Source organism: Opisthocomus hoazin, chromosome Z, assembly GCF_030867145.1.
Source record: "Opisthocomus hoazin isolate bOpiHoa1 chromosome Z, bOpiHoa1.hap1, whole genome shotgun sequence".
NCBI classification, from domain to species: Eukaryota; Metazoa; Chordata; class Aves; order Opisthocomiformes; family Opisthocomidae; genus Opisthocomus; species Opisthocomus hoazin.
The window spans coordinates 47,698,571-47,710,639 of NC_134454.1; the positions used below are offsets into that span (position 1 = coordinate 47,698,571).

Consider the following 12,069-nt stretch of genomic DNA (forward strand, 5'->3'; position numbering starts at 1 on the left):
GAATATACATAAGCTCCTAAAGCAACAAACCAACCAAAAATCCAAGTATTGCCTTTTACCAATCACTAAAAGCTGTACCTTCTTGAGGTTACACTCTGATTCTTTTTTCATCGTCCTCAATAAAAATTCTGGCATGTTATTTTCAATATCTTCACGTGTTCCCTTTTTTTGCAACACTGCAGCCAAAAATGAAATGACCTTGAGAAAGAAAACAACTCTCAATGATTATGTACAAAAGTGCAATCAGAAAGTGAATGAGTTCCACTGAAAATAAACATTTAGGACAAAATCCTGGATGGGATTGAGAAAGGGGGCTTGGGGGGCATTGGTTTTTTAGTTTGTTTTGGAGGTTTTTTTTGTTTGTTCGTTTTAAATCAACCTGTTTTTAAAATGGTATCCCCTTCCCTTGGAGTATCCTAGACTCATGACAAAAGCAATTAATTGCTCTATTTTACTCTTTCGCTTTAAGTGGAGAAGTCCCAAAAACACAGAAAAGATTATGAACAAGCCAGAAAAAACTGGAGAGAGGACTGCCTTGCAATTTTCCTCCATTTTCAGGAGGACATGTGAATCTTGGATGGGAAAATGCAAGAGATACTTGCGACCTACACTTCCAACACTACTTCTACAAAAGGGAAGAAGAGGTTTAAACCACAGCTCAGACTTTGACCAGTATGTCATTTTCTGTATGTTCCATTCCTTTGAATTCCTATCATTAACTTCTAAACCAGTTCCTTCCGCCGTGTTTGGGCCTATATTCTCTTCTCTGCCTCAAATCAGTCAAGGAGATTTCTCTTTGATTACGAGAAAACACTTATTATAATACACCAGTGGTGACAAGCATCCCAGCAAAGGCTACTGCAAGCTGCTCCCACGCTAATTCAAAACCAGAAGAAGGTACAGAGATATCTGGCCAGAATATTCAAACCCATAAAATCCACTTGGTATCCATATGGCTAAGCAGCAGTAAGAACCAGATGCGTCATCAGAGAGATGCCCCTCTTTAGAAAACTTAACAGGCCCCCTTTACGCTGAGCAGCCAGCTCCAGCCACTTCTTCTGCAGCTGCTACACTGCTGCTCATAGCAGGGCAGAGGTAAAGCTGTACTCTGCTGATTTCCAAAAAAGAGGAAATTTCCAGATCTTTCTCCCTCTAACGATGCAAGAAAAGAATGAGCCGGGAGTGTAGAAATGCAGGAAAAATACCTGAGAAGAATAAAGGTAGATGAGCAGAAGAGAGAGGAAACTCATCACGCATGGGACTGGAGGATACAAAGAGATACGCAGAAGAAAAGACAACCAAATATTTTTATATCTAGTATTTTATACAAACTGAGGCTAAGAACTGCAAGTTTGCACACCTTGTTTGACTTCATTATTTTTTTTTTTTTTACTCCTTTCAAGAATAAGAAAAAAATTCAGCTGAACATACAATTTTTGGAAAAATTATGCATTGCAAATTTGTAACTATAATGAAAGGCTACAAAATGCAACTCTGCTGAGAAACCTTTGACTCTTCCAGACAAGCAAGGAAGCAATTTAAAGGCCTTACTAGGAAACTTTAACTTACTGTAATCATGTTAAGAGACATATATTCTACTTGCCTCCACCACAACTTCAGCTTGAAATGAAAGAACCACGCAGTCAGTCCATTAAGCAAAATTCAGTTCAGAAGTACAAAGACTATAAAAATGCATAAAGTTTTCTGGAAAAGTCTTTATCTCATAAATCAATCTATAACTCAGAAACAAAAAGGTTCAGTCAACTGTTCAGTCAAATGAAAGACAAATCTTCTAAGATTAAATCAGTTACTTGCTACTTAATGAAGTTTAATATTTATTCTTTCCTACGTACTGATCTTTTCTAAACAAGTGAAATCTTTTTACTTCATATCCACTAAACTGCCTTTCCCATATTGAACTTGAAAAATGCAGTGTTTTATAAGAAATACACAAGATATTCCTCAAAACTTACACTTATCTTCTGCAAACTTGACACTGTGATTAAAAGAAATAACCATCAGATGTGAATTCCACACAAGAACACACTGTGACTGTGTGATAAATGTGATCAGGTCACTACAGAATCAGTTCCGAGATTCAAAAAATACAAGAGATTGAAGCAAGACAACTCAATTTCTCCCCCCTCCAGTTTACTGCTACCTTACATAGATGGTTCTTACTATATGAAATCAGACATTTGCAGTTCTGAGCAGAAGCAAACTTCCATACCTACCCAGTTCTTAAACTTCCATGGACAGGCAACATGGCCGAGCTCAGGCAAAACACAAGGTAAATGGATGCAGTTTAGCTTTAACAGACATCTGTTAACACATCAGCAGCAGCCACACAAATCGATGATACACATCTAAATGCTCTATCCAGACAAGTTTTACTAGTTTAATTTACTCACTTCTTGCCAAGTTTGCTACAGAACAATACTTCTTTGCACTGATGGGTGTCTGTCAACATTGTCCTAAATAGAAGGGCAACAGACACTAGAGCGAGAATTTGTCAGTGAAGGAATGAGCTTGCTTTTGACACATGGAGGGAGAAAAGAGCGGGGGACACAGACCAAGCACCATAAGATTCAAGCTGCTAACTTAAAACCAGACAGATTAAAGAGAATTTTCAAACATAACAACACCCTAATTTCAGTAAAATACATAAATCATTTGGGCCACACTGATTCAAAGCATAATGGAAAAACTCAGCTATACTTGGCCCTTTCATCAACCCAAGCTGCATTTCCAAAAGCGATAAAAATAACATGGGACATCTAAGCACTTCTTCCAGAGATGGGAGTAAATGTATCTGCTCATTCTTGCTCCCAGTACAGTCAAACTATCTGTTTCCATAGAAAAAAAGGAAAAGACATTTAAAGAACTACAGTCAGATAAGAGCTGTAAGTAGTTTTAGCATACTCCAGTGCAAATTACTTTCATGATGCACAGGTAGCAATCCTCGAAGTATATTCAACATAAAATGAATACTAACATTTTAACTACTGTAAATGCCTACGCTTACACCACAAGGGCCACATCCGAGTTTTGTGGCCTGTCAGAAGTGAATCTTAAATACAGCAGTGGCTCTTGGCTCTTAAGTGCTGTCCTGGACCATCGCAACCTGCCTCCTCCAACTCCACGATAGAAAAGGAAGGTGAAGCTCCACTGACGCGGTTTTTCTTAAAAACATTATTTTTAAAAAATACTTACATCTCACAGAAAACACATTGACAAAAAAAAAATCTATTCTCTCAATGTAACAATCAAAAAGAATACCTGTATTGTCTTTCCAAGGCCCATATCATCTCCAAGAATACACCCTCTTTTATTTGCATAGTGTCCATACAGAAATTGGGCTCCTTCCCTTTGATAATCACGCAGGTATCTGTTAATTGTATATGGAATAAAATCACCATTGTCAGATAATTTAAAAGCAACTCCAGGAGACGGCAGATTTCGGTCAGGAAAATAAGGTTTTTCCAGATCACCATCATCAAATATTAAGCTTTTCCAGGGTCCTCTACTGGCTTCAACTCTACAAAGTTTAGTTACTAGTATTTTCCTTTCTTCGGACTTCAAGAATGATACAACAGCAAATGATTTTCCATTCTTGTCCTTTTCAATAGAGGATATTGTTCCTTCATGAAGTTTTCCATTTTCAAGACAAGGGGCAAGGCACTTGTCCCCTATATGCCAATTATCTATAAAAACCCAAACAAACACACATAGTCATAAACTGGCCAAATGTACAAGGTATATCATTCCATAGCACTAATAAAACATTGGATATGAATTTATTTGACAAAATACATACAAGACAAGATAAAAGATTTTATTGAAAGTAGCACTAGAATTAGGATACTGATTACTGTTTAGAACCAAATCCTGAGCTAGATATTACATTATAATTTGCTGAAATGCTGCTATATTATAAATATCCAAAAGTCTATAACAAAGAAATCTCATGTAAAAGCCATATTCTGACACCTTAAGTTGTTCCATAGTGGCTTCACACTGGCAAACACTGATATGGTGACGCCTGCAGGTTTAGTGTCCAATTCACAGACCATGTGAACTGGTCAAAAGGCCTTCTGTATTAGATACACTTCCAGTCTACCTGAATCTAGTACTGCAGTGCCAGTAAATTGCTTTACAAATATAATTGCATAGGAAAGCATCACCTTTCTTCTAACAGCGTCTGGAACAGGTAAAAAACCTGTTTAGCAACCACAGAATTGTACTTTAAGAACACTTAGTAGCATATCATTTGCCTATACTGTTCATCAAAGTGGCTTATTACTCAATAATCTGCTTAAATAGCTGTTCAGTCCAGAACTGTTAAAATCTGTTCCTCTGTGTGCTCCCACTATGACCTTAATACAGCATATCAAATCTTTAACAACAGAGATGACCAAACTGCTTCATTTTCAGCTATCTCACTTTCACATTTCATGCACAAAGATAATTTTTTAAATGGTATGTATGCTGCTAACAGAGAAAGAGGAAAAGAACAGCAGTGCATCAGAGTCAAAAAAATCCACATTGTACTGACAAGGAAAAATCCAACAAAATATCTCTACCAGAAAAAAAACAGGCCTTCACTCTTCATAGTAAGCAGAGAAAGACCTAGTAAATAACAGTTGCATGCAGTTTTCCAAATCTGAACTGTGAAAGTGTTGGCCTTTTGTGTTTGTGGAAACAATTTCCAACCTTTTGTTGCTAAGTCGTCCCGAAACAAAGACAGGGATATAAATGATTCATTTCAGAACTTTCGTTGTTTCTTATCTATTCATTGGAATAAGTTCTGCTACTTCTAAGAGAGTAATTATGAGCAGCAGTGAGAGGCACCTAAGGTTTTTATGGGAAGGAGCAACAGATGGTGCATCTTGCATCAGAGCAAGTATTTGTACTTTGTAACTATCATCAGTGATAGTACACATCTCTGGGCATATCAATCCTGTTACCTTGCAGAGGTGAGGAAAAAAAAATGCAGAAGTCCTGAAGGCAAGAAATTCCACTTTCCCCATTTTTATGCATCAATGCAAAAAACTTATGGAGAAGATAGGTTCTTCTCACTAGTTCCTGAGGTCCTGGAAGTGTACGCTCACAGGATTCTTCTCGACAACATATGAGTTAGATCAGTGATAACCATACTTAATTTTTTAATGTTAATTAAATTATATACACTAAAAGAAAACATCCACGTAGCCCACTATTCCGCAATCAGCAGTAGCTGTAAGTCAACATCCAGTTAACAATAAAAATAGCACAAACACATAGAGTACCCCTCTTCTAAAATTCGCTGTTCTTAAAAGCGCTCTTTTAGCTACAGAGATTTCCTGGACCAGGTGTGGTTTGTCTGTTTAGCAAACCTCATCAGTGGACCTCTCTCTTTTGAGTAGCTCCATTCTGCCTTCAACACACTTGGATTTCTTGCATTCAGCGTCTTCTGACTATGAATTTTGCAGGTCTGCTCTCTAATACCTGACAAGCTTTTGCCTGGACTTGGATCCCGCAACCTTACGTGATGGTCCATTAGTCCTTACACTAACAAGATCATAAAGCACAACCTCTCCATTACACTCCTCATTTTTCAGATCTCCTTCATAATGCTCTTCATCATCCTTGCTAAGTTCAACCCCATACCACATGACCATAAGCAGCTCCATACCTCCAGCCATTCCTGTTGACCTTCTTAAGAGACTGGAAGCTCAGACGTGTCTTTTCGAGGCAAGGGGTGATGTACAGACAGTATATTCAACAGATCATACATAACTACTCTCTTCAGGTTCAAAGCATTTCTGTTGTCTCTCACACACACTCAAATCTGAGAAAAAAAATGTGCACAGAAACTTCTCCTAGTAGCGTCGAAGTCTTTGAGTAATTTCTCAAAATCATGAAGGAAGACGGAAAAAATGAAACCAGCTATATACAGCACACTGTTAAACATGCAAAATGAAGTTTAAAATGAGAGCATTTCCATAATTACTTTCTTTTACAGTAATATCTGAAGTGACATGTGACAGTGGAGACTCTCAAGTTAAAACTAAGATTTGAGATGACAGTGCCCTTGTTTTTAACTAAGTATTTACTTGAGTTCAGTAAGTTGTATATGACTTGTCAGAATTAGGGTTGCAGGTGCAAAGTGGAATAAATCACATGGGACAACAGTTTCAGTATTACCAAATTGCAAGCCTGGAGAGAAAAAAGGAACAGAATTTAAAAAAGGGAAAGAAAAGCAAAGCAATGGTTTAAGGACACCACTGCTACAAAACCCGAGAAAATAATGCTGTACAAGCCAAAGCAAGAATTGCTACTTTAACTAGCCTGATTCACTAACTTCTTGGGTTTTGAACCATAACCGTAATTTATGCAGGGTACTGTCTTTACAAATGAAGAAAACTATCCGGGGTATGGCTTTCTAGCACGGGTACAGTACATTTGACATCAGTGAAGAAATCTGGCATTTAAGATGCCTGCCTATACTCACCTCTTTTATCAGCTGAAAAAAAAAAATGTATATATCTATGTATACACATATGCCACTATATGTACTGACTGTACTAAACCATGCTGCCTACTACCTGCTGACTGTACTAAACCATGCCAATGGCCTACAGTCACACACTAGCTCATTTCAACTACTCCTCCTACAAAAAAGAAAAAAGCAAAACTACTGTGAATGCTCTTTAACTACCGAGGTTTGACCACTTGATGTAAAGCGCAAATTGTTTTTTTACACTCCAGTAAATCCCTGTGAAAGCAAAATTCAGGGATCTTCTGAAGTAAAAGCACTATCCATGTTAAATCGCAAAGCTCAACTACAAAGTTTTTAAGGTAAGAAGCTAAAAAACCCTGAACTGTTGTCTTCCAAAAGAGATGGCTTGAGTTCACCCACGCTTCCACTTGTCCCAAGAAACGAACTCCAACGTTTCTGGTGAAGAGCACCGACTTCACAAGAGCCCTCTGACCCACTGCCGCAGCACACGCGTCCAGGCACCGCCAGACCCCACCGGTGCAGGGCTCAGGCTGCCAGCCCCCAGCCCCGCCGCCCGGCCCGGCCCGGCCCCCGCCGTCACTGCGCACCTCCCCGCTCCCGCACCTGCCCCCCTTTTCCACCTGAGCAGGCGTCACTAAGCGGCAAGCGACTGGACACCCGCCCTGGGAAGGCAACGCGGAAGACGCTTACCTGGGGCCTCCTCACCCATTTTAACTCTCGGCCGTGCAGAGCCCGGGGGCAGAGGCACCCGGTGGGGGGTACCAGAAGCCGGCCAGGCCCGCCGCTCTGGGGGCTCGCAGCGCTTCGCTAGAGGGCCACACGCTCCGGTCCCCCGGACACGGCACGGCGGGGAAAGGGCTGAGGGGACCCCGGGGGCGCGGAGCAGCCGCCCGGCGGGCCCCTCGCACGCTGTCAGTGAGGGAAGCCGCCGCTTTCCTCCCCGGTAACGGCCGGGCGGCCCCCCCTCCGGCCGGGCGCGGACAGGAACCCTAACCGACGAGCGGTGGGGGGGCGGGGGGCGACGGGCCCGCTCCCCCCGCGCCTGTGGCCCCGCGACCGGCGCGGCCACTGCCCGGACGGCAGGGCCGGTATCGCGAGAGGATATCGCGGCGCGGTGGGACTTCGACCTTCAAAGCAGCCGGCGGTGAAGCGGGAGGAGCGGGAAGTATCGCGAGGTTTGCATCCGAGGGGGGCCCGGGGACCGTGTCGCCGCGGCCGGCGGCGCCGCTGTGGAGGCGGCGGCTCGTGAGGCAGTTTGTGAGGCAGCCGGTGGCCGCGGTGCTGCGCCCCGGCGGGCGGCCGTGGGTGCCGGTGGGGCGAGTCCCGGGGCGTGAGGCGAGGCGAGGCGGCGCGGGCCTGCCGCCCTCGGAGTCTGCGGCCTTGGCATCGGGCCTGGCCGCCGCCCGGTGGAGGGTCACTGCTGCGGGCGGCCTGCTGGCATCCGGGCCTGGCCCGCCTGCGCCGTCACGCAGCTTCCTCCTAAAGCGGCCCTCGTATGTAGCAAAATCTGTAGGGGAGCTCGGGGGGGAGAGAAATCTGAAGTTATTTTCTAAAAAATGGTGCGGGAAGGAAGCGGGGAGAACAGTTGGCGCGATGTGAGGTGCAGCTGGCGCTCTGGCCTTGCATCGTTCGTGGCAGAGAGGAGTGAGCAGCGGGGAGGCAACGGAAGCGCAGTAAGAACCAAATGTGCACCGACGTCTGACGTTTGGGGGAAAGGCTGGAGTGAGAGAGGGCCATGTTCCACCTCCGCCTGTTTTCAGAAGGCATTAAGTGGATGCGGTAACACTTTGTAAATCATAGACTCAGTCGGTGACAACTATCTTGCTCTCGCTGAAAAGATTCAGCCCCAACAAGAAGCCTGTCCATATTGCCTCATCTCTTGGTACCAGTTTAACAGAATGTTACATGAATATTTGTTTAATAGTGCAACAGCAAGTCGTTTCACAGGAAAAATAAGAGAGTATAACAATCATGCGAGGTCTATTTTTACAGCAGCTTTCATTACTTTTTTAATACAGGAGACATCAGTTTGGGATGAATCTCTGTTTCTAATTACTTGATAACTTCAGTTATTTTAATGGCATGTTAAGGAGGGAGTAAACATGAGAGAAAAAAACATGATCCTTTCGGCTTGTGCAGTAAAATTGTGTACACTTCACTGGCAACCTCTTTCCTCGCCCCTCCCCAGTTCATGGACTACAAGATAAGGTCGAGAGGGGCAAAGCCCCTCCCACTGTAATGGAAGACCAGGTTAGGGACCACCTGAGGAAGCTGAACAGACATAAGTCTATGGGACCTGATGAGATGCATCCCAGGGTCCTGAGGGAATTGGCTGATGTAGTTGCCAGGCCACTCTCCATCATACTTGAAAGGCCATGGCAGTCAGGTGAAGTCTGCAGTGACTGTAAGAAGGGAAGCATTGGTGCCTGTTTGTAAAAAGGCTAAGGAGGAGGACCCTGGGAACTACTGACCCATCAACCTCATCTCTGTGCCTGGGAAGGTGATGGAACAGATCCTCCTAGCAGCTCTGCTAGGACACATGGAGGACAGGGAGGTGACTCGAGACAGCCAGCATGGCTTCCCCAAGGGCAAGTCCTGACTGACCAACCTAGTGGCTTTCTATGATGGAACGACTGCATCAGCGAACAAGGGAAAAGCAACAGATGCCGTCCATCAGGACTTCCATAAAGCCTGCGACATGGTCCCCCGCGACATCCTTCTCTCTAAATTGGGGAGATAAGGACTTGATGGGTGCACCGTTTGGTGGACAAGGAATTGGTTGGAAGGTCGCAGCCAGAGGGTAGCGGTCGACGGCTCGATGTCCAAATGGACACCACTGACAAGGGGTCCGTACTGGGACTGGTGCTGTTCAACATTTTCATCAATGACTTAGTGAGACTGAGTGCACCCTCAGCAAGTTGGCAGATGTCACCACGGTGAGTGGTGCAGCTGGCACGCCAGAAGGACGGGATGCCATGCAGAGGGTCCTGGACAAGCTGGAGAAGTGGGCCTGTGTGAATGTCGTGAGGTTCAACAAGGCTAAGTGCAAGGTCGTGCACCTGGGTTGGGGCAACCCCTGATATCAATACAGAGTGGGGCCTGAAGAGATTCAGAGCAGCCCTGGGGAGAAGGACTTGGGGGTAGTGATGGAGGAAAAGCTGGACATGAGCCACCAACGCGTTCTTGCAGCCCAGAAAGCCAACCGTATCATGGGCTGCATCAAAAGCAGCATGGCCAGGAGGTCGAGGGAGGTGATTCTGCCCCTGTAGTCTGCTCTGGTGAGACGCCAGCTGGGTCCTGTGTCCAGCTCTGGACACCCCAGCACAAGGAGTGTGTGAAACTATGGGTGCAGCTGTGGAGGAGGGCCTCAAAAATGAGTTGAGGGCTGGAGAGAGTCGGGCTTGTTCAGTAGCTGAAGGGAGCCTATAGGAAAGATGGGGAAAATATTTTCATCAGGGCTTTTTGCGATAGAACATGCAGCAATAGTTTTAAACCAAGGGAAGGCAGATTTAGTCTAAATGTAAGGAAGAAACCTTTTACAGTGAGGTTGGTGAAACCCTGGATCGGGTTGCCCAGAGAGGTAGTGGAGGCCCCATCCATAGAATCATTCAAGGTCAGGTTGGATGGGGCTCAGAGCAACCAGATGTAGTTAACAATGTCCCTGCTCCCTGCAGGGGGTTTGGGCTAGATGACCTCTAAAGGTCCCTTCCAACCCAAAGCATTCTATGATTCTATGAAGATGGGATAGTCAGACTGGCTGATCTTAATTCTACATCCTACAGTATTTTCAAAAACAAGGCAAGGGAATATACTTTGTAGTACGTAGGTATATGTGCTGTTTCTGCGTGCAGATGACATGCAGGCAGCTACCTGCCTACTCTAAAATTAATGCAGACTTATGCAACCTGGGGCAATGTTAAGTTGTGTGCTATTAGCCCGAATTTTGTTCTGACAGAAGTTAATGAAAGATGTATGGTTTTTCCTTAGCCGGTTAGTGTATGGGAGAATAGCAGGCATGGAAGCACGGATACAGTTGCTGCAGCAATAAACTACATGAGTATCAAACACCACATATTTTGGGGGAGGTTGTTCAAAAATAATAAGTAATATAGAACCAATAAATTACATTGTTGTAAAGATGTACATGTAGTCATGCACTTACCTGCATTAATTCCAAAGGAATGTGTCAAGAACTATACCATCATAAAATCAAATCTGAATACAGGATGACATTTCAGCTTTTAAAAATATGGCAATATAAACACAGTATAAATTTACCCTGACCTCAGAGACTTAATGCACCTCAGCCCTCAGAGCGTCTTAGAAAAGTCAGTGAGAATATAGGCTCTGGATCTAAGGTAAGCTTTTAAACTGGATCATATTTGAAGATAAATTTGTGTTTATACCACAAGGCGTTTAATGAATATTGTGTTGCATTTGATTCTTATGGACATATTTGTGCTTAATAAGGACTCTTTCATGCAGACTACAGCTGTTGTTTTATAGTCACAAATACAATGTTACGACTTCACAATAGAAGGAAATAAGAAACAGATTAAACTCTTGCTTAAACACTGTAATTTTTCTAATAAACAGGCAGTAAAATTCTGCCTTCACTCCAAGGATCTCATTCTGCTGTTGTGTCAGTGGTAAGACCTCAGTGGCTTAGCTGGAAGTAGAACTGCACCTGATAATCCGGTGGAGTCAGTAGGATGAGTCCCCACTGGAGTTAGGTACTCTTGTATCTCTTCCCTTAAGGAGAGGGAATTAAGGGAGGAATATACCTTTATCAGGAGCCCTTGGTTAGCATGTCAACAGGTAGTTTTCCTCTTGCCGTTAAAATTTGATTAAAGTTTCTGTATCTTTACTCCACTTTGAAAAAAAGCTAGAAAACAAGCTGGCCCACTGAGGTTAGGAACAGGCCCATAATGAAAATGTTCTCAGAGGCCAGAGAATTACTTTGTTCTGTCATGTATCTTCGAAAGTTCTTGGAGTGTAAAAGACCTTCTTTCAGGAAATCTTTCTAGCTCAAGGTAGAAGTTAGTTTCTAGGGTGTCAAAAATGTCTCACACCATGTTTCTGCAGGGAAAGGTTTGTAGCAGGATTTTGAAAAGCTGTTACCATTACTGAAAAGTTGGATATATCCAAACTCCATATGAAAATCTGAACTCTGCTCATACTTGACTTAGTTTAGATTTCATAAGAGAAGTATTAGGCTCAGATAGCAACCAAAATGAATAGGATGATGGCGATAAGCACTTTTTAAATATGTGTTATATCCTTGAAAGCATTTCACATGTAACATCGTGGCCTTCCTGTTCACTTTCTTTGACAGAGAGAGGAGATAAATTAACTGATGTGCATCTAGAAAGGGCAGTCTGGTTACATTTACAGCATCCTCCACATCAGTATGTCTGAAAATAAAGCAAGCTAGTGATTCTCAGATGCACTCAGCATTTCAAGTCTAACTGAAACCCCTGGAAACTACAGGCACCTAGAATTTTTGAAAATGCAAGTCAGTCAGTTGTTTAAGCGGTGGTTCAATTCAGCCATATTAATTAAGCATG

General features: G+C 43.4%; 1 protein-coding gene across 9 annotated transcripts in view; it reads right to left on the reverse strand.

Moving 5' to 3' along the window:
* Positions 1–7,631, reverse strand: part of ERCC6L2 (ERCC excision repair 6 like 2) — a 113,849-nt gene extending 106,218 nt beyond the window's left edge. For 6 of the 9 annotated variants that reach the window (XM_075447046.1, XM_075447044.1, XM_075447042.1 and 3 more), the window contains exons 1-4: positions 7,193–7,620; positions 5,675–5,830; positions 3,280–3,704; positions 79–198 (exon numbers count right to left, since the gene is read on the reverse strand). In XM_075447046.1, coding sequence (XP_075303161.1) covers positions 79–198; positions 3,280–3,704; positions 5,675–5,684 — 555 coding nt within the window. In that variant the 5' untranslated portion in view covers positions 5,685–5,830; positions 7,193–7,620. Of the gene's footprint in view, positions 1–78; positions 199–3,279; positions 3,705–5,674; positions 5,831–7,192 lie in introns of all 9 variants that reach the window. The other 3 variants (XM_075447047.1, XM_075447050.1, XM_075447043.1) reach the window with 3 other exon arrangements.
* Between the last annotated feature and the right edge of the window lie 4,438 nt (positions 7,632–12,069).